Source organism: Notamacropus eugenii, chromosome 4 (assembly GCF_028372415.1).
Source record: "Notamacropus eugenii isolate mMacEug1 chromosome 4, mMacEug1.pri_v2, whole genome shotgun sequence".
Classification (NCBI taxonomy): Eukaryota; Metazoa; Chordata; class Mammalia; order Diprotodontia; family Macropodidae; genus Notamacropus; species Notamacropus eugenii.
The window spans coordinates 162,402,105-162,429,598 of NC_092875.1; the positions used below are offsets into that span (position 1 = coordinate 162,402,105).

The following is a 27,494-nucleotide window of genomic DNA, read 5'->3' on the forward strand; positions in this document are numbered from 1 at the left end:
TTCCATGCACAAAAGACTTTACTGCATTTAGTATTTAGGCAGTGAAACTGATACAAGCCAAAATACATTTCTTTCTTCTTAAGTAGCATGATTTTTGCTTTAAATATCTAGATAATGCCTTCATCAAATCTTCATTTCATTACCCATGCAAACAGTTCAAAGCCTTATTGTCTGGATAATCATAAAACATCTACTCAGAAAATTATCTTCAATGTCAGAACAGAACATTTAACTATTTACTGAGATATTTTTGAGAGTACTGACTTTCACTTCTATATCTCCCCAGCTAAGTACATGGTCAATAAAAAATGTTTTCTGATCAATGGGAAGAGATAATGATAACTGCCAACTATCAGCCCCAAGCTCTCTCAGCATTAGGGATTACAAGTAAAAAACACCCCCATCCTTTTCTCTCAATAACACTTCTTAGTACAGGGTTATGTTCCCTTAATGGAAGACCTCATCCTAATTTATGGTGACTATTCAGTGTATTTCCTAAATCTTCACCTCTGCAAGCCACACCATAACTAGGTAATGGATATTTACCCAAAATTACCAAATAGCTTTGGGGTCTCCAGTTTTTTAAACTGAGTCCTTTTTGGGGGGGGGGGTCTAAACAAATGAGGGGCAGTGAGGTGACACAGTAGATAAAGCACTCAACCTGGAATCAGGAAGACTCATCTTCTTGAGCACAAATCTGGCTTCAGACACTTACTAGCTATGCAACTCTGGGCCAGTCACTTAACCCTGTTTGCCTTAGTTTTTCCATCTGTAAAATAAGCTGAAAAAGGAAATGGCAAACCACTCTAGTATCGTAGCCAAGAAAACCCCAAATGGGGTCACAAAAAGTTTGACAGGACTGAAAACGACTGAAATGCAAATGAGTGAGTGAGGAAAAGGTGGCTAGACATTCTATTCCTCATGATATGCAAATGAGCCACTCAAAGCCTCATATTCTTTACATGGGCAAACAAGCCTACTTAAAATTGTATATCCTTTACAAGGTTCAAAATGATCCACTCACATCTAAAAGGGGCTCATCCTTTACAAGGTGCAAATGTATTCTAGATGGGAAGGGCCCTTATACTGCCTCTAAAATTTGTCCCTTATGGTTTTAAAATTTCCAGGAATCTAAAGGGGAACACCATTCTGTGTATTTATCACCTCTTTAGTCATATATGAACATATTACAGCCCCCTAGTAGAACATAAACGTTTTGAGCACAAAGACTCTTTCGGTTTTTGTGTTATGTTTCTAACACTTGGCACAAAGCCTGGGACGCAGGAGAAGCTTAACAAATGCTTGCTAACTGAACTATTGGTCTTTTATTTTATTATAAACAATTATAAACAATACTACTGTTATTGCATATCAGATAAATTCTCCTCCCCCAAGCTGGTACTTATCAGTAACATTCAAGTCTATGACTCTACAGAGAAAGCGATGAAAAACTTCCCAAAGTGGAATGGATCTCCTTAGAAAGGGGCTGGTGCTTCATCAATAGAAATCCCTACATGAAATGAGCATTTGTTGAGCAAGTAGTGGAGGGAATTCTTGTTCAAGTATGGGTTGGATTAGCTGACCTTCGGAGTGTCTTCAATTTCTTTGATTCTGTAATAAAACTATGTGCATTTCAAGTGATGTTAACAATCATCATTTTTTGTGTCCCAATATCATATTTGTATGTATATATTGTATCTATATTGTTGCACATACCTACATCCCTAGACTTGACTCTGCCCAGATGCACTGAATTTTCTACTTTTAAACATGTTTTCTATTTGTCTGTGTTTTTCATGGACGTCAAACTACAGAAAAAACTTAATCACAAGGCAGCTTGGGAAGCAGATGCCTTGATACCAACTCAAGGAGGTTTATAAAAGTCCCCCGTGATTTGGAGGAAACAAACATTTTGAGATACAAAGTTGGAAATGGTTAAGACACTGTTACCCACAGTCGTTGCTACTAGATTATACTCTCCTGAAAGAGTGCTTATTACGAATCATCATCTTCAGCCTTATTCCAGTAGTAGGATTCAGCTGTTCTGTGCCAATCACATATTTCAGCAGTCCCTCACAACTGTATAATTTTGAAATGCAACTGCACATGCTTAAGTAATAATAATGATTCACCTTATATAGCTCTTTATGATTATAAAGCACTTCATTTTCATTTACCCTTTAGGCCAGTATTGTAGGTGAGGTGGGACAAGTATTATTATCTTCCAAAAGGTATTAACCTGTGAAAAACATTCCACTAGTCTTAGATCATTTGGGGAACATGGGATGAGGAGAAGAAATGGACTGTTGATATCCTGATGAAAAACCTCCCTCCACCAGTGTAGATCTGCATTAGCTCTGCTATTCTATCAAATAACAGGGTTATCTGGGGGCAAAGACATATTAAGTGATTTGACCAGGGTCACATGACTAGCATGCGTCAGAGGTAGAACTTGAATTTAAGTCAGTTTTTATCCATTACTCTTTTGTTGTTATTCAGTTGTTCCCATCATTTCAGACACTCTGGGACCCCACTTGGGGTTTTCTTGGCAGTTATTGGAGTGGTCTGTCATTTCCTTCTCCAGCTCATTTTACAGATGATGAAATTGAGGCAAACAAGGTTAAGTGACTTGCCCAGGGTCACGCACCTAGTAAGTGACTAAATCCAGATTTGGACTTAGGTCTTCCTGATGCCAGGTCAAGAACTCTAGGAGTTCTTAACCTTTTTGTGCATGTCATGGACCTCTTTGGCAGTCTGGCATAGCATATGGAGCCATTCCCAGAATAATGTTTCTAAAAGTTCAAAATAAAACATAGGATTATAAAGGAAACCATTATATTGGAATGTAATTATAAAAATATTAAGCAAAACCAAGGACCTCATGTCAAGAACCCCAGCATTATATCATGCTATGTCTTTGACCCTTACTCTAAAACAGAATCTAAATGATCATAGTCATTGTGAATTTTACCCATGTCCTATGCATCCGGAAAATATTGCAGGAAAATAAAAAACAAACAACAACAACCTGAGTGATCTGAACTCCCCCCCTCCTTTCGTTGGTGATTTGGCTTATGGTGGTGAACTGAAAGTCTTGCTCCTAGTCAGTAATGGAGTTACACAAACAGGGGGTGGCATCTAAGATCAATCAAATCTTTTGGTCCAATCTGGTTATATTTTTTAATGCTATTTTCAGACCTGCCTAGAAATTACTTTTTTTTCCTCCTCAAAGCCTAAAGTAATTCCTACAGGCAAATGAATGCCTTTGGAAGCTATATCGACTTCCCAGATTTCAGGGAAGTCATTTAGTAAACTGTGTCACCACATATGGTGGTAGAATATTTCTGAAAAGCATACCAATTTTAATTTTAAGTAAGACTGAGCAGTACTATAGAGGGTAAAATATTGGTTTCAGTATCAGAAGGTACATGGTTGAATGATAGGCTTCTAGGTAAGGACCAATTAATTTACTCAATTCTTCTATTTTATTTTCCAAGAAGGAGCTTTGAAGTGCAAAGGATTGAACAAAAATGGCTGATAGGAAACTGAAACCCACAATACACAGGGAGATGTTAATATCTAGTATTTATATAAGACCTACATGGTGCAAGCACTGTGCTAAGTGTTGTACAAGCATTATTTCATTTGATCCTCACAACCACACTGGAAGGCACATACTATTAAGATCTCCTTTCCATAGTTAAGGATATTGAGACAAACAGAGATTAAGAGACTTGTTCAAAGTCACATAGCTAATAAGGATCTGAGGCCAGGTTTAAACTCATGTCCTCCTGACTCCAAGTCTAGCACTGTATCCACTGGGCCACCTAGCTGCTACTAAGATAGCATTCAGCTTTCTTAGATGTGTTCAAATCATATAAACCAGGAGAATGACATCCCAGGTTACTCTGAAAAAATTGGTACATGTCATTGCTGAGCCACTATTAGTAACATCCTAAAGATGAAGAATGTAAAAAGCACTAGAAGGCTTTCATTAAGGAAAATATTGTGATATTTTTCCAAAAATAGAAGAGTTGGGACTATAAACTATAAGTTAATGAGCTTGATTCTGATTCTTGTCAAAATTCTAGAAATTATTATTAAAACAATAGTTAATAATTATCTAGAAGATGAAGTAATAACCACATAGCAGGATACATATTTCAAATATAACTCTTCTTCTCCAACAATAGCAAAACCAGAAAAAAACACTCCAAATCTACAATTGTTAAAATTCCATCAACAAGGGGATAATATGATTGGCCTCCATACTACATATAGCCTTGTGAAATGACAAGGGAGTCCAATGCCCTAAAGTTTCCAATCACCTGCAATCTCCCAACCCTCCCATGCATTGAGGACAGCTAGCACAGACAACGTGGTAAACTTTAGTTTTAAGGTTCTGTTGAGGCTGGGGGGTATGGGGGCTCTACCCAGTTCCCTCAAGAAAATAATTCACTTTAAACCCTCCACATTCACAAAAGAACCAAAAAACATTGAGCTTGTCCATGTACATGATAAAATGAATGAAAGCACAAGGTGAGAGGAAAAGTGGTGGTGTAGATGAAAGGGAATAGTATTCTATGCTTTAGGAAAAGCCATGTTTACTTTCTGTGGTTACTGCTTCATCTTCTAGATGATTATTATTAACCATTGTTTCAATAATCATTTCCAGAATTTTGACAAGAATTCGAATCAAGCTCATTAGCTTATATTTTAAGTCTCATCTCTCTTCCCTTTTTGAAAAATACGACAATATTTTCTCTTATACTTCCCTGGTAAAATTTCCACAAGGTAGAGTCAAGCTGAGACTCTACAACTCCTAACCAGAGGAGTCTCTGAAGTCTATGCTGGAGAAAGTGTGGGCAATGGAAGGGGAAGAGGCCAGACTGTGAGAACAGATGTCTGAGATAAACTGTGAGTAATAAAAGAAATATCATAGAGAAAAAGAAAGTCAAACACAAAGGATATGTCCATCTCCTAAGGATACAAACCAACAGTAAAACTCATGAAGACAGAAGGAAAATTCAGTAAACATTTAAAAACAGGCCAAAACAGATTGAATAAGTAATGCTTCAAAAAACCAAACCAAAACCTTCTGAAGAAAAAAAAAAAAACCAAGATAACACATTCTTTGGAATTCCCAGTGCTTGTGTTACAACAGCAATAAAAATTTCCAGAATTATTCAAAAGATAAATAAAACTTTTAAAAGATGACATTAAGAGGAAGAGTAGGTCAGAAATCAGAATTTTCAAAGGTAAAATAAATAAGGAGCAGGTAACTTGGAATGCATGACGGAGAATATATGCAAGCAGAGGCTTTGAGAAAGGGAATGAAAGATGCAGAATTCAAAAATACAGAAAAGGAAAAAATTAACAGAAGAAAACCATAAACCAAATTTGAAAAAATGTGAATTCTATATGAGCCAAAATACAAGAAAACTGCCTAGAAATTTTAAAAACAAATGACAATGTAACAGGAATCAGTATGTGATTTTAGAAAAGGGAACAAGTTTGGAATCATAAGACCTAAATTCAAATCTTGACCCTATCACTTGAGAAAGTCACCTACGCTCTTTTAGTCTACTTTTTTAAACTATAATTTGAGAGGTGAGAGTGTGGACTAGATGACCTTTAATTCTTATCTCTAGATCTATGATACCATGATTGATAGAATCTACAGATAACCGACAAAGAAAACCTCCAACTTGAAGGTCCAAGGCACATAATGATTCAATTCCACAATTTTGATATCAAATGCATATGTATATATATATAAACTATATATTTGCAAATATATAATTGGTACACCCCAAGTGCCTTTGCTTTTTGTAATATATCTTTTCTGATATACATGTGTATATATGTGTGTTTGTATGTATGTACGTGTGTATGTTTATAATTGCTTTTTGCAATATATCCCAATATGTGATATATACATACATGTCTGTATATATTTCCTACAAAGTTAAGCATAACAATTATTTTCTTTAAACCAAACATATGGATCTTGAACAGAAAGGAAGCATCTGAATCATTCCAGTCAAGGAAACCTGAAATGTATAGAGCATGCACATTATAGACATTCCAAACATGAAAAAACAAGAAAGATAAATAAGAAGAATTATTGAGAAAAGCATAAACAATAAAATTATTTCTGTAGTGTGAGTAGGGCAAGACAAAGCTACTGTTCCCCACCCCCCAAAAAAGAAAGAAAGAAATATCACTAAGGGTTAATAGAAAAAACAAAGTGAGAACATCAAGGGAGAAAAAGATCTAAGAATCATAAAGCTCAGAGGAACTTAAAAAGAGATCCATATATACGTAGAGAATGGGTAGCTGGGCTCATAATAGAAATGGAAACAAAAGAATGACATAAACTCATTTCAACAGCATGAATTTTACAATGGATTTGTTTGGAAAGAAGGAACGTCTTTGTTGACCAGCTTCTCTGAGTAAGAATATCCCACTAGAGAAGAGAGGATGTATGGGTCTCCTCGATTGTAAGCACGTAGGTAGCAAGTGTCAAATGTCCAAAGATAGGATGTGCTGGGCTTGGAGAGGGCTAAGTGTTTATGATGATGCTAAGAAGTAATTGCCTCATTCATGAATTAGTATTTCTAAGAGGTAAGCACAGCAGACAAAAGTCCTTCCAAAAATAAACAAAGAACATACAGCAAACAAAGAACAATAAAGATAAGTTTGGATTCTGTTATAGCTAACATAAGAATATGTATTAACACAGGAATGGGCTACAGAAGTGAGCTTAACTTTTGTATTACTGAATTCTTTTCATGGGAGAGTCATTAAAAAAAATTAAGGAACTTTATACATATATCTCTATGCACTATATATATACGTATATATATATATATATATACACATCTATATATGAATATATATACATATTCTATTAGTGGGAAATAGATTTCAGAATAGCACAGATAAGAATAGTATTAAGAACAAATTAAGAATAATAGAAAAAGAACAAAATAAAGTGAATCGGACAAGGGTGCCACAAAATACTAACTTAAGTGCAATAGAGGACTCGCAACTATATGCTTATTTGGATGGGGAGGGTGTTTACGGTTAAAAGGAGGGGAAATAAATAAAGAAGAGAAAAATAGTAATCTAAATAAATTCAAGGAACTTGAGATAGACCAGATAAATGGTTATGTGAGACAGAACCTGAGGGAATTGGCAAAATTAACATTAATGCAAGCAAAACTAATCACATGAGCACTGATTTAAAAAGAGGGAAAGGAGGAGATATTAATACAAAACAAATAAATGGAGAAAAACACAAACAAAAACCCCTATAGCTTTAAGTAAAAATTGATTAAATAATCCAGTAAAATGAAATAAAGTGGCATAAATTATTTCTTAAAACCCCAACAGTTGGGGGGGAGGGGCAGAGCAGAAAGACTCATATACTCTAGTTCTTCCCCCACAGCCCATAAAATTCCTGTAAAGAATGACTCTCAACAAATTCTAGAGCAGCAGAAGCCACAAAACGATGGAATTGAGGAGACTTTCAGCCCAGGCTGACCTGGAAGGCGGACAGGAAAGGTCTGTCCCACCAGATGCGGAATGGAGCACTGCCCAGCCAGCCTTGGCCCCTGTACAGGAGGAAGACCACAGTAGGCCTCAGGGGGAATCCCCAGTGGCAGCAGTGGTGGTTCACAGATCCATCAACCCACAGGCACCAAAGGTCAGTGAGAGGGCTTTTTCAGCTGGCTGAGAAGGGCGCAAGGTCCCCCCCATGGCTCTGGCCCCAGGCAGCAGCACCTCCCACAGCAGGCAGCAGCCCACATCCACTGCTGTAGACCTCATCCTAAAGCCCCTAGGGAAATTGAGCAGCTGATCTGAACCTCAGCCCTGAGTGCTGGTGTGGCAGAACTGGAGGTAAGGCTGTTGTGGAGAGGAAATTCTACTATTCGCAGCTCCCACATCAGTGTGCAGACTGTGCCACACTGGAGCAACTGAGATATTATAGGTCCCCAAAGTATACCCTACTCTTGAAAAAGTAACTGGTTGGGAAAATGCCCAAAAAAGGGAAAAAAAATAAGACCATAGAAGATTACTTTCCTGGTGAACAGGTATCTTCTCCCATCCTTTCAGATGAGGAAGAATGATGCCTACCACCAGGGTAAGACAGAAATCAAGGCTTCTGTATTCCAAACATTCAAAATAAATATTCAATGATCTCAGGCCATGGAAGAGCTCAAAAAGGATTTTGAAAATCAAGTAAGAGAGATGAAGGAAAAATTGGGAAGAGAAATGAGAGAGATGCAAGAAAATCATGAAAAATAAGTCAACAGCTTGCTAAAGAAGACTCAAAAAAAATGCTGAAGGAAATAACACCTTTAAAAATAGGTTAACTCAATTGGGAAAAGAGCTTTAAAAAGCCAATGAGGAGAAGAAAGCTTTAAAAAGCAGAATTAGCCAAATGGAAAAGGAGGTTCAAAAGCTCGATGAAGAAAATAGTTCTTTAAAAATTAGAATGGAACAGATGGAAGCTAATGACTTTATGAGAAACCAAGAAATCACAAAACAAAACCAAAAGAATGAAAAAATGGAAGACAATGTGAAATACCTCATTGGAAAAACAACTGACCTGGAAAATAGAACCAGGAGAGACAATTTATAAAAATTATGGGACTACCTGAAACCCATGACCAAAAAAAGAGTCTAGACATCATCTTTCATGAAATTATCCAGGAAAACTGCCCTGATATTCTAGAACCAGAGAGAAAAATAAATATTGAAAGAATTCACCAATCACCTCCTGAAAGAAATCTGAAAAGAGAAACTCCTAGGAACATTGTAGTCAAATTCCAGTTACCAGGTCAAGGACAAAATATTGCAAGTAGCCAGAAAGAAACAATTCAAGTATTGTAGAAGTACAATCAAGATAACACAAGATCTAGCATCTTCTACATTAAGGGATTGAAGGGCATGGAATATGATATTCCAGAAGCCAAAGGAACTAAGACTAAAACCAAGAATCACCTATCTGGAGGGAATCATACTCCTCTGAGTATAATACTTCAGGAGAAACAATGGTCTTTTAATGAAACAGAAGATTTTCAAGCATTCTAGATGAAAAGGCCAGAAATGAACAGAAAATTAGACTTTAAAACACAAGAATCAAGAGAAGCATGAAAAGGTAAACAGGAAAGAGAAATCATAAGGGACTTACTAAAGTTGAACTGTTTATATTCCTATGGAAAGATAAAATTTGTAACTCTTAAAACCTTTCTCAGTATCTGGGTAGCTGCTGGGATTACACACACACACACATACACACACACACACACACACAGCACAGGGTGAGTTGAATAGGAAGGGATCATATCTAAAAAAATAAAATTAAGGGGTGAGAGAGGAATATATTGAGAGCAGAAAGGGAGAAATGGAATGGGGCAAATTATCTCTCATTAAAGAGGCAAGAAAAAGCCTTTTCAATGGAGAGGAAAAGGGGGGAGGTGAGAGGGAAAAAGTGAAGTTTACTCTCATCACATTTGGCTCAAGGAAGGAAGAACATGCACACTAATTTGGTATGAAAATCTATCTTACAATACAGGAAAATAGGGGAGAATGGGATAAGAAGGGTGGGGGTTATGATGATGGAAGGGAGGGCAAATGGGAGGAAGGAGCAAGTAGAAGTAAACACTCTTGTCGAGGGAGAAGGTCAAAAGAGAGAATAGAAGAAGTGGGGGGCAGGATAGGATGGAAGGAAATATAGTTAGTCTTACACAACATGACTATTATGGAAGTCATTTGCAAAACTACGCATATATAGCCTATATTGAATTGCTTGCCTTCTCAGTGGGGATGGGTGGGGAGGGAAGAAGGAAGAGAAGCTGAAACTCAAACTTTGAGGAACAAATGTTGAGTATTGTTCTTGCATACAACTGAGAAATAAGAAATACAGGTAATGGGGTATAGAAATTTATCTTGCTCTACAGGACAAAAGAGAAGATGGAGATAAGGGAAGGGAGGGATGCTAGAAGGGAGGGCAGATTGATGGAAGGGGTAATCAGAATGCTCGGCATTTTGGGGAGGAGGGGAGAGATGAGAAAATTTGGAACTCAAAATTTTACGGAAATGAATGTTGAAAACTTAAAATAAATTAATTAATAATTTAAAAAAACCCAACAGTTAGCTATACCTGAGAAACATCTAAAACATAAAGAGACATGCAGAATGGAAGGGAAAAAAAACCAGGTCATTTCCAACTAATCTTATTTCCTTTTTTTGTTTGACAAGGTTATTACACTAGAAAGACTATGGATAATAGTTCATTTCAATTTAGGCAAACCATTTGACAAAGTGTCTCTTGCTATTCTTACGGGAACAATAGAGAAATGTATACTAAGCAACGGTCCCATTAAGTGGAGAGAGAATTGGTGGAATAGTTAGATCCAACAAGTAATTATCAATGATGCAATATCACCTTTGAAGAAGATCTCCAGTGGTATACTTCAGGAATCAGGGATTGGTTCTAACATTTTTATCATTAATTTGGATAAGGATAGATGGCATACTGATCAAATCTGCAGATAACACAGTAATGAGAGGGATAAATAAAATGTTAGATGACAGGATTTTAAAAGCTGATAAAACTGAAAAAGGAACATTATGTTCAAAAATTATTTACAGCAGCTCTTTTTGTAATGGCAAAGAACTGGATACTGAGGGAATTTCTATGGAATAGATGAATATGTTGTGATATATGTATATGAATGTAATGGAATACTATTGTGCTGTAAGAAATAATGAAGGGAAAAACCTGGGAATGCCACTGCCACCGCCCAGAGACTGCTGAACCCCGTGTCCGTCCGTCCACTGACACTCTGGGCATCAGTCATGGATAAAAATGAGCTGGTGCAGAAGGCCAAATTGGCTGAGCAGGCTGAGAGATATGATGACATGGCAGCCTGCATGAAGTCTGTAACTGAGCAAGAAGCTGAATTATCCAATGACGAGGTGAATCTTCTCTCTGTTGCTTACAAAAATGTCATAGGGGCCCAAAGGTCATCTTGGAGGGTTGTATTCAAATATTAAGCAAAAGAGGGAAGGTGCTGAGAAAAAACAGCAGATGGCCCGAGAATACAGAGAGAAAACTGAGATCGAACTAAGAGATATCTGCAATGATGTACTGTCTCTGTTGGAAAAGTTCTTGACTCCTAATGCTTCACAAGCAGAAAGCAAAGTTTTCTATTTGAAAATGAAAGGAGAACACTGTCGTTATTTGGCTGAGGTTGCTGCTGGTGATGACAAGAAAGAAATAGTGCATCAATCCCAACAAGCATATCAAGAAGCATGTGAAATTAGCAAAAAGGAGATACAACCAACACATCCTGTAAGACTTGGTCTGGCTTTGAACTTCTCTGTGTTCTATTAGGAGATCCTGAACTCTCCAGAGAAAGCCTGCTCCCTTGCAAAGACAGCTTTGGATGAAGCCATTGCTGAACTTCATACATTAAATGAAGAATCATACAAAGACAGCACATTAATAATGCAGTTACTGAGAGACAACTTGACATTGTGGACATCAGATACCCAAGGAGATGAAGCTGAAGCAGGAGAAGGGGAGAATTAACCAGCCTTCCAACTTTTGTCTGCCTCATTCTAAAATTTACACAGTAGACCATTTGTCATCTATGATGTCCCACAAATAGTTTCTGTTTACGATTTATGACAGGTTTATGTTATTTCTATTTGGATATCTATATTTCTCATGTGGTTTTTATGTTTAATATTAGGGGATTAGAGCCAGTTAACATTTGGGGAGTTACCTGTTTTCATCTGAGGTAACCAATATGGGGATATGGAATTTTTATGCACATTTTACATGTTTGGCATATACATTGTGATTTCACAAGGCCAATGTTAAAACAGTTTCCATGTCTAAGCAAAGAAAATTGTCTACATATTGGTTTGTCATGGTTGGGGGATAAAAGGATAATTGGTTCCAGCCACAGGTGTAGTTATTGTGGGTACTTTAGGGTTGGAGCACTCATGGCTGTGGTAGAAACAGATGTCCCATAGATATTACATGTCATTCCATGTGTATCTGTGGAATACACAATCTCAACGTCTACACCTTTATGATTGCAGTTGCAAAAGTGTTCCTTAAGACAAAGTTTTAACCCAGTCAATTTACTCTGGAGAAGGGCAGAAAAGGTTCATATTCCATTGTATGTAAAGTTACCTGCTGTTTGTTTTCATTATTTTTGCTACACTCATTTTATTTGTATTTAAATGGTTTAGGCAACCTAAGAACAAGCGTACAAGTAAAGATGCAGTAAAAATGAATTGCTTGATATTCATAAAGTCGCTGTATGTCAACCACAGCAGTAAAACTAAAAAAAACTCATGTATTTAACTTTTTTTAGGTTTTTTGCTTTTGTGATTTTTTTTGATACTTACCTAACATGCATGTGCTGTAAAAATAGTTAACAGGAAAATAACTTGAGATGATGGCTGGCTTTGCTTAATGTCTTATGAAATTTTCATGAACAATCCAACCATAACTGTTAAGAACATGTATATTAAGTTGATATAAGTGGAATAAAAGTTTTATGAATGGAAAAAAAAGAAAGAGAAACCTGGGAAGACTTGTCGAACTGATAGAAAGGGAACTGAACAGAACCAGGAGAACAATTTATACAATAACAACAGTACGGTCAACACAATTAATTTTCAAAGATTTAGGTACTCAGATCAACACAATGACCACAATTCAAAAAAACTAACAATGCAATGTGTTACCCTTCTCCAGATAGAGAAATTACTGATGCACTCAGAGTATGGATGGAAACATAATATCTTTTCTTTTTTTTCTTTTTCTTTTTTTCTCAGCAAGTGATAGGTGTGGGAGAGAACTGGTTAATGAGGAATTTGCTTAGCACAACTATAACATATTTGTAATAGGTTTGGGTCTCTTTGGGGTTGGGCTTTTTTTGCTTTCTCAATTTATTGGGGGTAGGGAGAGGTAGAAGAGAGAGAATTTGGAACTAAAAATAAAACTGAATTAAAAAAGATCTTGATAGGCAAGAATATTGGGCTAAATCTAAAAGGTGAAATCTACCTGAAATACATATGAAGTCTTGCACTTAGGTTCAAAAAGAAAACTCCACACATAAAAGATAGGGGAGTAGTGCACGGAGAGTGCCACTCTGAAAAGGATGCAGGAGTAGCAGGTAACTGTAAGCTCAAAATGAATCAAGAGTATAATAATGAACCCAAGAAAATTACTGAAGCCTTGATTTTGGCTGCATTTAGAGGCATGGCATCCATAAATAGGGACACAGCAGTGCCATGGTTCTTCACAATTGTCAGACCACATGTGGAGAATGAAGGGCAGTTGTGGGTGCTGCAGTTTGGGAAAGGTATAATAACAGTAATCTGGAAGCATTCAGAGCAGGCAAGCAAATGACTGAGGACTTAGAGATGACAGTCACAGGATTATTCCACCCTAGATTGAGCACTAGAAAAAGGCCTCAGAGATCATTTAATAAAACCCTCTAATTTTTACAGTTGAGGAAACTGAGGCCAAGAGGAGTGAAGTCATTGCCCCAGATCACATAAGTGGCAGTACCAGAACTGAAGTTCAGATTCTTGGACTCCAAGTTTGTTGTTATTTCCATGGCAAAATGGTTGCCTTCTCATGACACAGAAGAATCAGTTGAAAGAATTAGGAGTGACTAACCTGAAGAAGAAATAGTTTAAGAGGAAAAATGGGAGGTTTTTTCATGTATTTGTATAGTGCCATCATAAGGAAGAGGGGTTAGGCCTATCCTGTTTAGCTCCACAGGAGTAATGGGTACCATCTGTAGAAGAGGTACAGGGACACTGTGGGAATATCATGAAAGAAAGTGGTTGTACATTCTAGGGTTGGGCAACAGCCAGTACAAAGGTACAGACGCATGAAATGGAGAATCATATGTGGAAAAATAATAAAGACAAAGTGTTTGGACCATAAAGTGTGAAGGAATAATGTGCAATAAGGCTGGAATGAAAGGTTGCAAATATGTTGTGAAAAACTTCAAAGTCAAAACAGAAGATTTTCTGCTTGCTCTTAGCGGTAATAAGAAGCCTAAACCTTCAATGAGATTGGCTTACTATTAGCATCATTTTCATGTTACCCAATTTCTGTGTGTCTGAATTCTGAATGTACTTACTGATTGCTCTGGCTAGGCTCTGACCCTACTGCCTTAGCCTTCCTCGTCAATATTTCCTTATTTCACCAATACATACAATCTGCAGTAGGTAAAAGGCAAAATCTTTGCCCCATGTCAGGAAATTCCAATCACATACACTGCCCCCTACAGAGCACGGCCAGTCCTCTGGGCCGGGCTGATATATGATTGATTGATTCCTCCTCTAACCGTAATGTCTGGGCCCCTGGCGGCTGGCAGAACATGCTGTATTTATTGCAAGCAAAGTGTCAGACTTATTAGCTGATAAGCAGCCAAGGGAATAACAACCTGAACGAATCCTTCCTGCCACTGACCATCTGACAAAAGTTGCTGATCTATCTCCAGTAAGAACATGACAGGGTGAGAAATGACAGGGTGAGAAACAAAGAGAAGCCTGGACATCATTTGATTTTTAGGAAAGCTGACAAGAGTATTAAGTTTTCTAACAGACTTAGACATTCTTGACCTCATTCATAATAACAAAAACAGAAGTGTGGGAAGGGAGAGCCAAAGTACTCGCTCTCTCACCTACCAGTCACCCTTCTGGATGCTTATCATGGCTTTCCCCCAATACATTATTATCCAGCACCCAGATACGAAAGAAAACAGATTTGTTGATTCTGAGTATTTGTTGATTCACAGACAATTGCCGAACTCAAAAGATTAGCTTGGCAAGCAACTGTGAGAAACTCAGATTATCCAACTGGAATGTTCACCAAACATGGATGGTATGCCCAAGATTCATTTGAAAAGTGGGCTTCTTAGCCATTTTTATGCAGAGTTGCAGTAGTAAGACAGATAACCCATAGTTACGCAAACAAACTAGCCTATAAATATTGCCTATAAACATTACTTTTTCAAATAGCAGCATTCTACTTTTCAAATAGCAGTCATTACCTAAGGCTATCCAAGTTTTCTAGTTATTGACTATATCAACAAGTTGCCAGAGTCACAACATTGGGCTGATAACAACAATTCCACCATCAGCTCGCATTTAAATTGTTCTTTGTGGATCACGGATCACAGATCAGGAAGCATTTTCCTTGGAACAAATAACTGTAGTCCTAAGAGTAATAGGTCACATTCAAATAACACTCAGTCATTTTACAAAGGGTTTTCTTTGGACTCATCCCTTGAGGTAGACTGCATAAACATCATTCTCATTTACAAGAAGGTACAAGAATCTGAGAAAGGTTAACTTACTTGCCCAAGGTTCTAGTTCCTGAATGGGCTGAAATGTGATCCTTGAGCTTCAGATTCCAAAATCTGTTGCTCTTTCCACTTCATCATACTGGATGGTTCCGTTTTGTCTTTGTATCCACAGCACCTGGCATGGTGCCTGGCATGATAGGTGCTAAATAAAAACTTGTTGGTTGCTAGGGTTTATTCTGAAATGGACTCCCCTTATATCTTATATCAGTGAGATGCTGATTAAGATGCTGATCCAGTTAAGTCACATTGGTTTATTAAACATGCTTTTATATCCTACTAAAATAAGGAGTTATTCAACATAAATTTATTCAACTTTCTCTGATCAAACTCATTACATATGTCAAGACAGTCTCAATTTCATTTGTTGATTTTCCTTACAAGCAAACAATCACACTAATTACTATATACTCATTTTCTTTCTAGTTCTATAACACTTCCATATTCCGCAAATACATCAATTTCTCACCACGGGTAGATTCACTGGTACATTTATTGTTTCAGTTCTCCGGTTATTTTAAGAGAAAATGATTCAATGGCTAAAACGTCCCAGTCATAAGATGATAGTTTCAGCACTAAAAGAGACCTCAGAGGTTATGGAGTCCAACCCCCTCGTTTTAGATGAAAGCCCAGACATAATAAGTGACTTGCCTATTGTCTCACAGCGGAGGCAGGCTTTCAACCTGGATCTTCCTGACTTCAAATTCAGCATTCCATCTACTACACCATACTGCATCTCAAAATTCATAACCCTCCCCCCCCCCCCCCCAGAAAAACAGTCTTTTAAGACTGTGGAATATTTCTTCAGGATAATTTTGTTCCAATGAGTGACAATCAGTTTCTTCTGCAGGTCTTCTACTACGCCATCAATATTGACCTTTACATAGACAGAGATCTTTTTCTACCTGGATACCCACCAAGATTTTCCTTGTTAAAAAGGTCCTTCCCTCAAAATCTTAATCTAAAGAGTCATAAGGCAAAGGCTTTCGTTTTATCATTATCTTGGATTGCTTCTATTTTTTTCTACTTTTCCCTCATTCTCTTATTTGATTTTTGAATTCTTTTTTATTTTCTTCCTTATGATTTTGTACATCTTTTTTCCAACTCGTTAATTTCTTTTCCTGCTTTCCTTGAATTGTTTTTATTTTTTTCTAATATTTTCTCATTCTTATTTGATTTTTACATGATAATTCTGTTGTATATTTGAAGAAATAGCAAATTGTACATAGCAGATTTGCAGTTTGATATGCAATCATCTTTTTCTTATTGTACTATGTTATGGAAGTACTTGTTTTATTCCATAAACTAAAAATAAAATTTAAAAAAAGAAGTCAAAGGCTTAAATACTCCATATTATTTTTCTCATGAAATGGGAAGCCTCCAAGAATAGAGCTTGACTTCCCCAACCTGTTCCCTTGGCTGGGAAATTGACTAAAATTATTTTTGATTTCTCTTTCCTAAAAGATACCACAGGAAGTTGTAGAGGTGGAATAAAGGATCTGAGAGAGGGAAGCAGCCCCTGAAGTTGCTTCTGGGAAGCCTGTGTGGTCCCTATACAACTAGTGAAGAGAAAACTGGGTGCTCCTGATGATGTGATATGTTTTCATGAGACAAAAGCTATGAAGACTGTAGCACATGGGAGAAGCCTAGAGAGGGGTACAGGAATAATGAAATAGAATGGAGAAACTCTGGGAATATTCTTTGCTACTGAGAGAAAATTTGCTGACTGTGACACTGTTAAGTGAAAGTTGTGTAAAAGGACAACCTGCAATTTGTCTGGAAAAGCTGCAGAAAATGAGGATTGACAATGCTGTAAGGGATTAGAGAATTACAGGCAGAGTATCAAGCTACACTCAACAGGCAGCCCAAGGAGCCATCTATCACTCTATTAACAGGCATTCATTAGCCATGCGAAGGGCACCATTTGAGGTTTGACCACAAAATCCTCCTCACATTTGCTGAGTCTCGGTTATGTGCTAAGAAGGAAGCTCTGTCACAAGTATCTATCTGTAAGTGCCTGACTGTATACAGGCATCCGGCAAAAGGCTGTTCAGTGATGGGCCCTATTACTTTGGAGGCATTCTAGTATCAGCTTTCATTAGTTTTCATTGACCTATAAATAAACAACTTCATTCTTTGAGTCTGAGAATGCGTGTATTTATACGAGAAGTTTATGATTATTAAATGAAATATTTATACAAAGCACTCAGCACAGTGTTGGCACATAGTAGGTCATTAACAGATGTTTTTTAAAAAGGGTTGGGGATAGCACACTGTGCTGTCAGATAAGAGGAAATGTCCAGACTATCAGGGAGTGGGAAATGGAACAAATGTGCCAAAAGCCAACTCAGACCTTTGTGACAAGTGAGAACCACTGACCCAAGAGTCCTGCTTTTGTGGACAAACCTTTGGTCCTCCTCCATCTAAGACCTGGCTTGTGATAATATCTACTATCCTTTCACTCAGAGGATGTGAATGAAAGAAAGGGAGGATTTCCTCATTAGAGAGAATTCCCTCTACTAATACAGGTGAGTACCTCTCTGCAGCTTCTTGCGTAGAAGAGAGGTGTCAAACACCAACCACATGAAGCCACAATACTCCTGAGAGTGGCAGGAATCAGATTAAAATGTAATTAGGAAATACATAACAAAATAAATAAAAATACAACAGAAGATAGATAATGCTAACGTATGGTTTTCTAAGTCAATATGTGGCCTACAGGCATTTTTATGTATGATTTATTGTTGTTGCTCAGTCACATCCAACACTTCATGATCCCATCTGGGTCTTTTTTTTGGCAAAGATACTTGGAGTGATTTGCCATTTCCTTCTCCAGTGGATTAAGGCGAACAGTGGTTAAGTGACTTGTCCAGCATCACACAACTAGTGGGTATCTGAGGTGAGATTTGAACTCAGGTCTTCCTGAGTTCAGAGTCAGCACTCTTTTCACTGAGCTACCTAGTTGCCTCCTATGCATGGTTTAGTGACTCTCATTTCCACTGGGGTTTGACACCACCAGAGCACCGAGAGGTTATACAGCTTCACACAAGTATGTGTAAAAGGCAAGACAAACCTAGGCCTTCTTGGATGTGAGGCAGATTTCTATCCATTACGTATCACTCACTGTCTTTCACGTGAATGAGAGGTAGATAAACTTAGTTTTGTTTTGTTATGTTTTGGTTTTTTTTCCCCAGTGATACATATATTTTGTTACTGTGATATTGTTACCTGAATTCCTTACTGTAAGCAAATTTATAATTTGAATATGAAACTGTCAAATAGGGTTCTGCATTCAGATTAACCTTAATAGCAGACAGACAAAAAGGGCATTTTCTTTGGCTGTTGTCTGTGAGGCAGCATTGTATGCTAGGTAGTACTCTGGACATATACAGTCATACAGTCCTGGGTTTGAATCATGCCCCAGGATTAGTGGCTGTGTGACCTTCGGCAATTCATTTCCTCAAGGTGCCTCAAATTTCCTCATTTATTTAATAAGGGGGCTGGACTTTATGACTTGTAAATTCTCGTCAAGCTCTAAATCTATATCTTCTGGTGCTCCGTTTGAAAGACTGTCCATAAAAGTTTTTGTATTTGTTTTCTGTTAAAAATGTAAGTAAATGGACTAGCATTCATGCAGCACACATTCCACAGCAGTTAAAGCAGAACTTTGCTGTGTGCTATTGATGATTTCATTTCCATTGGCATATATTTCTTTGATACATTGATTCCAGAATCAATTAACAAAGCAAACTGGATATTCCTTATCCCTTTGAATTAGCTCTTAAACCACATATTACACATTAAAATTTTCCAGAATTCAATCTGCATTTCTTTTAAAGGCAATGTACATTTCTAGGCTATTATTGGGTACTTGAAAAAAATCCTAGTAGTTTATAAAATACCTGTGTCTAATTTCAGTAAATCCATTTTCTAGAGAAAGAAGGACCAGACTTTCTTTGGTAAGACATACATTTAAAGACTAGGGGGAGAAAAAGGTCAATCAAATTTTACTTACCCAATCTATTTTATCCACATTCCAATATTTTTTTAAATCCCGAAACTGTATTAGCATCCCTTTCAGTCCCACAACAATGATACTTGCAAGAACACACTACAAATTTGAAAAAAAATTAATAATAAAAATTAGCAGCTCTTTCAAGTTATACACATATATTTATGTATTTTTATATAAATAGTACTTATTTTAGATAGCTGTATAGATAGAGATACAGATAACCATTATGTTGATGGAGGAGTTGCTTAAAAGGATAGATCAATAATGAGGCTTTTCCTTCCATTCAGAAGTAATATATTAACCTTCTATCCTAAGGTATTCATGATCAGTGCCATTCAATAAAATAAGAGAGGTGCTAGATTACTAAGTTGGCAGGTACATTGAGATATCCTCGACTCCTGATTATGAAGAACTTTTCACTAACTATATAAGCATAAAACGAAACAGAATATCTGCTCAATGCAAATGAAAAGGATAAATAATAGAAATAATGTACACAAGTGTGTAAAGTTTTTCCAGAAGGTGTTTTGATAGACTTATGAGAAATATTTAATATTTTTTACTCACATAGTTAGCATTTCCTATTATTTCTCTAACGATACACTTAATAAATGCCCTCAAAGTTAACTATGACATTATTCACGTCTCACAAATGAGAAAATTACAGCAATTAATTAGAGGCAACCTCTCCAGAACCCTGGATTGCCACTGGTATGGAGATGTGTTAGTCTGTGCAGGGCAGTTTGAAAATTTGCCAACAAGGTTACAGGGTGTTGCGTGTAAATATATTTCAAGGACGAAAAGAGATTATCTTGTTCCCTCTTTCAGCCTCACTAGGAAAGATAATGAGGCTATTCATAAAGAGACCTGCCAATGTAGATTTTCAGTTTAAAGCAAAAATCATACTGTACCATGGGCAACCAGTAAAGCAATGGTCCTACTGCATAGATGACAATCAGGACCAAAATACAAGATATCAGGCAAGCCACCTGAAATATAAAACAAAAGCATAGTCATTTAAAAAAAATTTTCAGAATGTTTTTCAATTATTATAAAAAAACAAGATATCCTAGCTTTGTTTCATTAGAAGTTGTCAACAATTTTTAGAATTGTTAGGCTCCTACTGACCCACCAGAGATGTAGCGTGGCATAGTGGAAAGAGCACTAGATCTGGCATTTGAAGAGTACTCCATTCAAATTTCACTTCTGCCTCTTCAAGAGCCATGGGACCAGAAGCAAATCACTTCAAGTCCCATTAGAATTTGTTTTATTTTTGGAAGAAACAGTTCCTTTCTTCCACTTCCTTTTCCTCCCTCCTCCTCTTTTCTCTTTAATTTATTCCTGACACAGAACAAACTTAATAAATGAGTTTTTTCTGACTAATTGACTGGTATAGACTCAGATTCCTTCCTTGTAAATTAGTGATGGTGGCAGCTAGATGAAGCAGTGGATAGAGTGCTAGGTCTGAGCGTGGGAAGACTCTTTTTCCTGAGCTCAAATATGACCTGCTATGTGATTCTGGGCAAGTCACTTAACCCTGTTTGCCTCAGTTTCCTCCTCTATAAAATGAGCTGGAGAAGGAAATGGTCACCACTCCAGTATTTTTGCCAAGAAAACCCCCAATGGGGTCATGAACTGCCAGGCATAACTGAAAATGACAAAAATAGGAATAATAATTATTGTAATCACTCCACATAGTTGGTTAGAATCATAGAATCATAGATTCAGAGACAGAAGGGACCTGAGAGGTCCTTTACATCCAACAAACTCATTTTTATGCAGGAGGAAACTGAGACCCATTGAGGTTAAATTATTTATCCACGGTCAAAAGGCTGACAGGGCTAGGATTCAAACTCTGGTCCTCTGACTCTAAATCTAGCATTTTTTCAAATGAGATTGATTGTCAAGAGTTTGGCGAACTTTTAACACTCTATAAATGTCAGCTGTTAGCATGCATGAAGAAAGTGAAATAATTGGCAAACTGGAACACTCATATACTGATAATGATAAAATATAATAGTTATGTAGCATCTTTTTGAAAGATAATGGGCAAAGATGACTCAGGATGAGAAGGCATAGACAGACTGTGTGCTGTAAAGGTAGAAAAAATACCTCAATAAGATCACGGATTCCTCTAAGTATCTTTTATTTATGAAGCTGACAAGATGATATATAAAGATGAGCAAAGATTTGGAGCAGTGGCTTTCTACAATGAAAAATATTTAAGTAAATTTTCCAGAACATAGCAGGGTAGACAGAGGACCAGCCTTGGAGCCTTTGCCTTTATTAAGTATTCCAATCCAATCCAACTCAGAGACCATTTATTAACTATAAACAAGGCACTGTTCTTGATGTTGGGGAAACAAAGGAAAGGAAACAGAATCTGGAGACAAGTGGAAACCAGCTCAGTCTAACAATCCAATTCAATTCAATAAACACCTTAAGCACCTGCAGCCTGCAGACACTGGTCTAAGTGCTGAGGTGGCTTTAAAGTTGAAATAAAACAAGAGTTCCTGTCCTCAAGGTGTTTACAGTTTAACAGCTCACTAAGCAGCCTCTATAATGGATGGCACAAAGTTCCTTAGATGGTGAGGATGGATAGAGTCTACTGGCTCCTCTACATTCAGTCACTTTGTTAATACACACACACACACACACACACATATGTATATGTATACATATACACACATAATATGCTAAAGTAGAGAAGCGCCTTAATATCTATATGTGTGTGTATGTGTGTGTGTGTGTGTAACACACATGCATATTTGGCTAAGATCTATTATAACCTATCTTTGGGAAGCTCCCCCTCCACTCATGTAGAATGAATGTGTGAGTTAATAAAGCATTTATTAAGTATTTACTATATACAAAGCATTGTGATAAGCACTGGGGATACAAAGAGAAAAAAATAGTTCCCATTTTCAAGGACAACATATAAGGAAAATTTCCACCGCAAATCAAATGGAAAAGTCCCATAGTTCTTAGAGTACAATGCCAAAGCAGATGTAAAGGTCTCACTGAGAATGGTAAGTGACTTGTTTGTCCTTGATCAGACAACTAGTATGTGCAAGAGGCAAACTCAGAAGCCAGGTCTTCCTATCACTCCCTTGAATATGAAGATCAACCTGGCTAGAAATTCAAAGGAATGGTAGGTGCCAAGAGAAGGCACTCTACACTACTAAATCACTTCTATATCGAAATCATATGGGAGGAATTTATGTTTTGGTGTTTTCATATGTTTTGGTGTTTTCATATGTTTTGAGTTTTTGCTTAGACCATAAATACAACAATGAATATATCATGAGAGTTCAGTGGTTGAGCATACAAGTAAGGCTTATACATTCCACTGGGATGACATGGTAAAAAATAAATCCAGGCACAGGCGAGTGGTGGGAAATCAACATTCCTGTGCAAACTGAAGAGCACAGACATAAGTGTATTAGAAGACAGGGTCAGGAACGAATGAGATGTGTAGAGAGCAACTTTCAGGAAATACATCAGATAAATTTGAACCCCATAAAATTTAACGACCCAAAATGTAAAAGCTGCAAGATCTTAGAGTCTATCTAAGCCAACTCCCTTAAGTGGCAGATGAGAAAACTGATGTTCAGAGTGGTTACATGAGCTGTCTAAAATAACCGCTAGTTCAAGTATTTTGCCTCCAATATAATCCATCACTGTCATCATTCATAAGTTGAATAACATTAAAATGGAAGCACAATGAATAATATAGTCTATTGAAATTTTTTAAAAACCTATCTTTAATTAACATACTGTTTTGTTTGGAATATAAAGTCCAAGACATGTAGATCTACATTAAGTTTAATACACTGTAAATGGGAAGTGAAAACTGTTTCTATGGAAAAGGTAACTAAAACTTTACCTCTAGTAATTTACCATTAGCAGTTTGATCAATTCTGACATGGTATAAGGGAATAAGCTTTGGATTGGGGGTTAAAAGATTTAAGCTGAAGTCCCAGTTCTGCCGTAGAACTTATTATACATCCTTAGGTAAGTCATTGACCCCCTGTGAGTCTGAATAAAATAGAGACAATAATGCTTGAACTGCTTCCTTCAGAGAGTCTTTGGTGATGAACCAAGATATAAAATAACTTTTAAAATAACAATGCAATATAAACGTTAGCTATCACTACAAAACTCCAAATGAGCTAGACCATGGGAGCAAACACTTTGAGATAGCAAACTTAATCCTGCCACAGACTCACTAGCCTGACCTTCCTTTGCTCTTGGTCCCAACATTGTGACATCAGTATATCTATTTTGCCAAAAGCCTCGTAGAGGTCTTGCCCTATGCAGCTACTTCCAAGTCACAGAAAACCCTTCATAATATCATATCCTTGCCTATTAAAGTTTCATGCTTCCTTGTTCCAATTCACTCTCCTATAAAGCTTGGGGATCTAAGAGCTAAAAGAACTGCCCCCCTTCCAAAGATCATAGAATCTGGGAACTTGAAGAAACCTGATTATGTATTTCAACCTGCTCATTTTACAAGGGCAACCAACCCAAAAATTGTAAGAGGAAGCAAGTTCAATTTAATAGACATAATTTAATTATAAAGGACTTACTGTCTCCAATGCACTGCCCCAGGAGCTGGAGATAAAAAAACAGAAATGGAAACAATGCCAGCCCTCAAGTAGGTAAATTCAGCATAGATGGAAGGTGCACATAATGCCTATATCAGCTGCATTTACTGAAGAGTAACATCAACTAGTCAGCCTGTTGATTACTTTCTCCTCCAGTTCTTGTCCATACAGGGAAAGTCACAATGGCAGCAGAGATTGACAGAGAGTCAGGGCATGGGAAAGAGCCATGCCATCTGCCTTCTTATTTTTTTTCTCTAGAGATATAAATACCAGTCAAATTGTACATCCATTACAAAACAAATGGAGATTATGTTATTTTGAAAACACTAAAGAGTAAGGGTCCTTTTTGAAATTTTCTCGCAGAACCAAAATTCCCAACCATCGCACCATCCTTTACCACTTCAAAATGTCATGGAATTATGATACTATACAGAGCATTAAGATTTGCCAAGAACCATGTGAGGTAGGTATTATCATTATTTTCATTTTATAGATGAGGAAACCAAAGCTCGGTGATATTAATTCTCTTGTCCAGCAATGCACAATTAGTATATGTTTGAAAAAAAAGTCTGAACTGGTGACTTTCTGACTCCAAGTACAGCAAATCCTTTTACCATGCTGTTTTATAGACAATGGCCAAGGGAAAAAATGTTTTCTTCTAAGTCAGATTGTCTAAGTGATTTGGGGCAAGTGACATAGTCTCTAGATGTCAGTTTTCTCATCTATAAAACAAGGGGGTTGAATCAGATGACCTTTGAGATCACTTCTAGGTCCAGATCTATGATCCTAAGATCAAACCTACTAATTTTCAAGGTTTAGTCCCACATAAATAATCACAAAATAGTTCATGCTTTCCTCTTGTTAAATACTGGGAAGTATTTATTATATACAGCTGTCCTTGTCTGTCAGTAAGGATAGAGTAGGGGTTATTATTATCTAAATGTGTAAAGCATCAGAGAAGACTAATATGTCCTATCCTAACTAGCCCCATTAGGGAGCTGGGTCTGTCAAGGAGGGAGCTCACCTGATCTCCACATCAAGGTCAGTCTCAGGGTGTGTACAATGAGAAGCAGAAGTGTATAACTACATAAAAGGGGAACACCAGAATCCCAGAGCCAGGCCTCATCTCAAAGACTATGTAAATCTAATCCCTTCATTTGCAGGTGAGCAACGCGTGGTCCAGAAAAACTGTAACACCTGCTTGCCCAAGAACTTCTTTAGCAGTCAAGTGGTCATTATTACCACTTGACATAACTTGTATAGGGGGAAGATCAACTAGTGGCCTTATATATGTGAGAGAAGCTTGCCCATTTGACCAATGTATAGTCTCTCCATGAAGCAATAACTAATCCCATGAAGGGTCCAGACATAAAGTCATAGGTCAACAACAGCAGAACGGGGAGAACAGAATAAAAAGTAGGGCTTCCTGAATTTGACAGTTTAGGCTACTCAAGGTTCCCATTTGTATTAACACTTATGATAATTATCACTTAGCTTGATTAAGCTGTTGTTGAAGCCTTCCCTGACCCCTCTTTTCCAGTGCTTTCCTGTTTTTAATTATTTCTAATTTATCTTGTATATAGCTTGCCTTGTATGTATTTGTTTGCAAGTTGTCTCCACCATTAGACTGTAAGTTCCTTGAGGGCAGGGATCATCTTTTGCCTCTTTTGTATCCCCAGTGCCTGGAACATAGTAGTTGCTTATTAAATGTTGATTGATTGATCAATTGACTGAAAACTTGTTCATATCAAGGCACCTGGGTAAAGTGATCATTTCTGGTATATTGTTCTAGGAATCTTTAGGCTCCCATCTAAACAGCTTCATATTTTCTAAGGCTTTTTGGCTACATGCAACTTTTGACCTTCGGAAAGATAATGCCTTTTTAGGGGTTGTTTTCATATTTATGTCACATAGAAAAGTGGTTCCATCTGAAATAGCATCTCTTAAATAGGACCTTTAAGTTTTGGCTTGTCTCTTCCAAACCATGTGAGCTATCAGGATACCCATATAATCTTTATAGCTATGTAATGTTAAAAGGTCTGAAATGACTACCATGGGAAAGCATGCTAGAACTGGGTATGGACACAGAGTTGGATTCTTTCTCCATGTGACTGGATGGGAACTGTCATAGATTATAGGTCATCTCAGCAAGCTACACAGGATATAAATGCAGCTTATTATCAGATGTTTTATGCTGGACAGTATTTTTCCAGTTTTTTAAACTACTTCCAGGGCCTAATAGGCCAAAAACAAACAAAAAACTGAAGAAAGTTCTATTTCAAAATGCTTGGCAAGATTTTTATGTCTTAACCATTCAAATTCAAGGTTTTTTTTTTTATCCTTTCATATTCCTTACTGGCTATAAACTATTGCCTTTCACCCATCCCTTACCATGTTTTACTATTTGCTGAAATGTATGCTGGACCAAAAAGATGAGCTTCTGAGAATCAGCCTAGCATAATAACAGCTGGCATTTACATAATATCTTAAGCTTTGCAAAGCACTTTATATACATATCTTTTCATTTGAACTTTACAACAAACCTATGAGATAGGGACTATATGTATTATTTTCTAATTTTTCAGTTAATCAAGGTTCACAAAAGTTGAGTGATTTGCCCATGGTCATGGTTTTACAGATTTAAAAACAGGATTTGAATTCAGGTCTTCCTCCAAATCTAGCATTCAGTTTACTATGTCACACTACCTTTCCCACAGGAATAGAGGAATCAGAGAAGGAAAATCCCTTAGAGAACATTTGATCCAAAAACCTCATTTTACAGGTGAAGAAACTGCAACTCAAGAAAAGGAAAGTTATTTGTCCAAGGTCACACAAGTACTAAGTAACAATGACAGGATCTGAATCCAAGTCCTCTCACTCCCAAACCAACAACTTTTCATTATGTCACATGACTGTCAGCAGATGAACCTAATTATGTCTGTTTCTTTGGGAAGTAAAACAGCAATGGAATCATACAAATTCAAGACTGGAAGATCTTTTAGGTATTATATAATCTAGTGTTCTCATTCCATATGTGAAGAAATTAAAATCCTGAAAGATTTTAGTGACTTGCCTCAAATCACTAGGCTAAGACAGAGGCAAAACAGACTAGAACTCTGGTTTATAACTCTCAGTCAAATGGTGTTTCTGTCACATTCCCCTGAAGAGCAGCATTGTCTATCATACACTTAGGAATACCAGTCACCATGGAAGATATACGCCGTAACTGTGAACATACCATCTGTGGAACCACAGGGTCTGCACACAAGGGAGGAAAGCCTCTCTGTTACCCAATACAAGGTGAATATTTCAGGAGACATATTTCCTAGCAAACAAATCCCAAATCGGTTAGGATATTTGGGTATACTGAGTGCTATAAATTTAACTTTGAGATACTAGAGTTTTATATACAGTCAAACAGGTTTCAGTGAAATAACATGTTGACTCTTTAGA

The 27,494-nt window shown here is 37.1% G+C and overlaps 1 protein-coding gene and 1 pseudogene across 9 annotated transcripts in view; one reads left to right on the plus strand and one right to left on the minus strand.

The window, feature by feature from the left end:
- SLC26A7 (solute carrier family 26 member 7) overlaps positions 1–27,494 on the minus strand; it is a 208,851-nt gene that overhangs the window by 43,375 nt on the left and 137,982 nt on the right. For all 9 annotated transcript variants that reach the window (XM_072603588.1, XM_072603587.1, XM_072603586.1 and 6 more), the window contains 2 exons: positions 20,346–20,423; positions 19,435–19,530 (listed from right to left, as the gene is read on the minus strand). In XM_072603588.1, the coding sequence (XP_072459689.1) occupies positions 19,435–19,530; positions 20,346–20,423 (174 nt within the window). The remainder of the gene's footprint in view (positions 1–19,434; positions 19,531–20,345; positions 20,424–27,494) is intronic.
- LOC140500733 (14-3-3 protein zeta/delta pseudogene) lies at positions 10,872–11,870 on the plus strand (annotated as a pseudogene).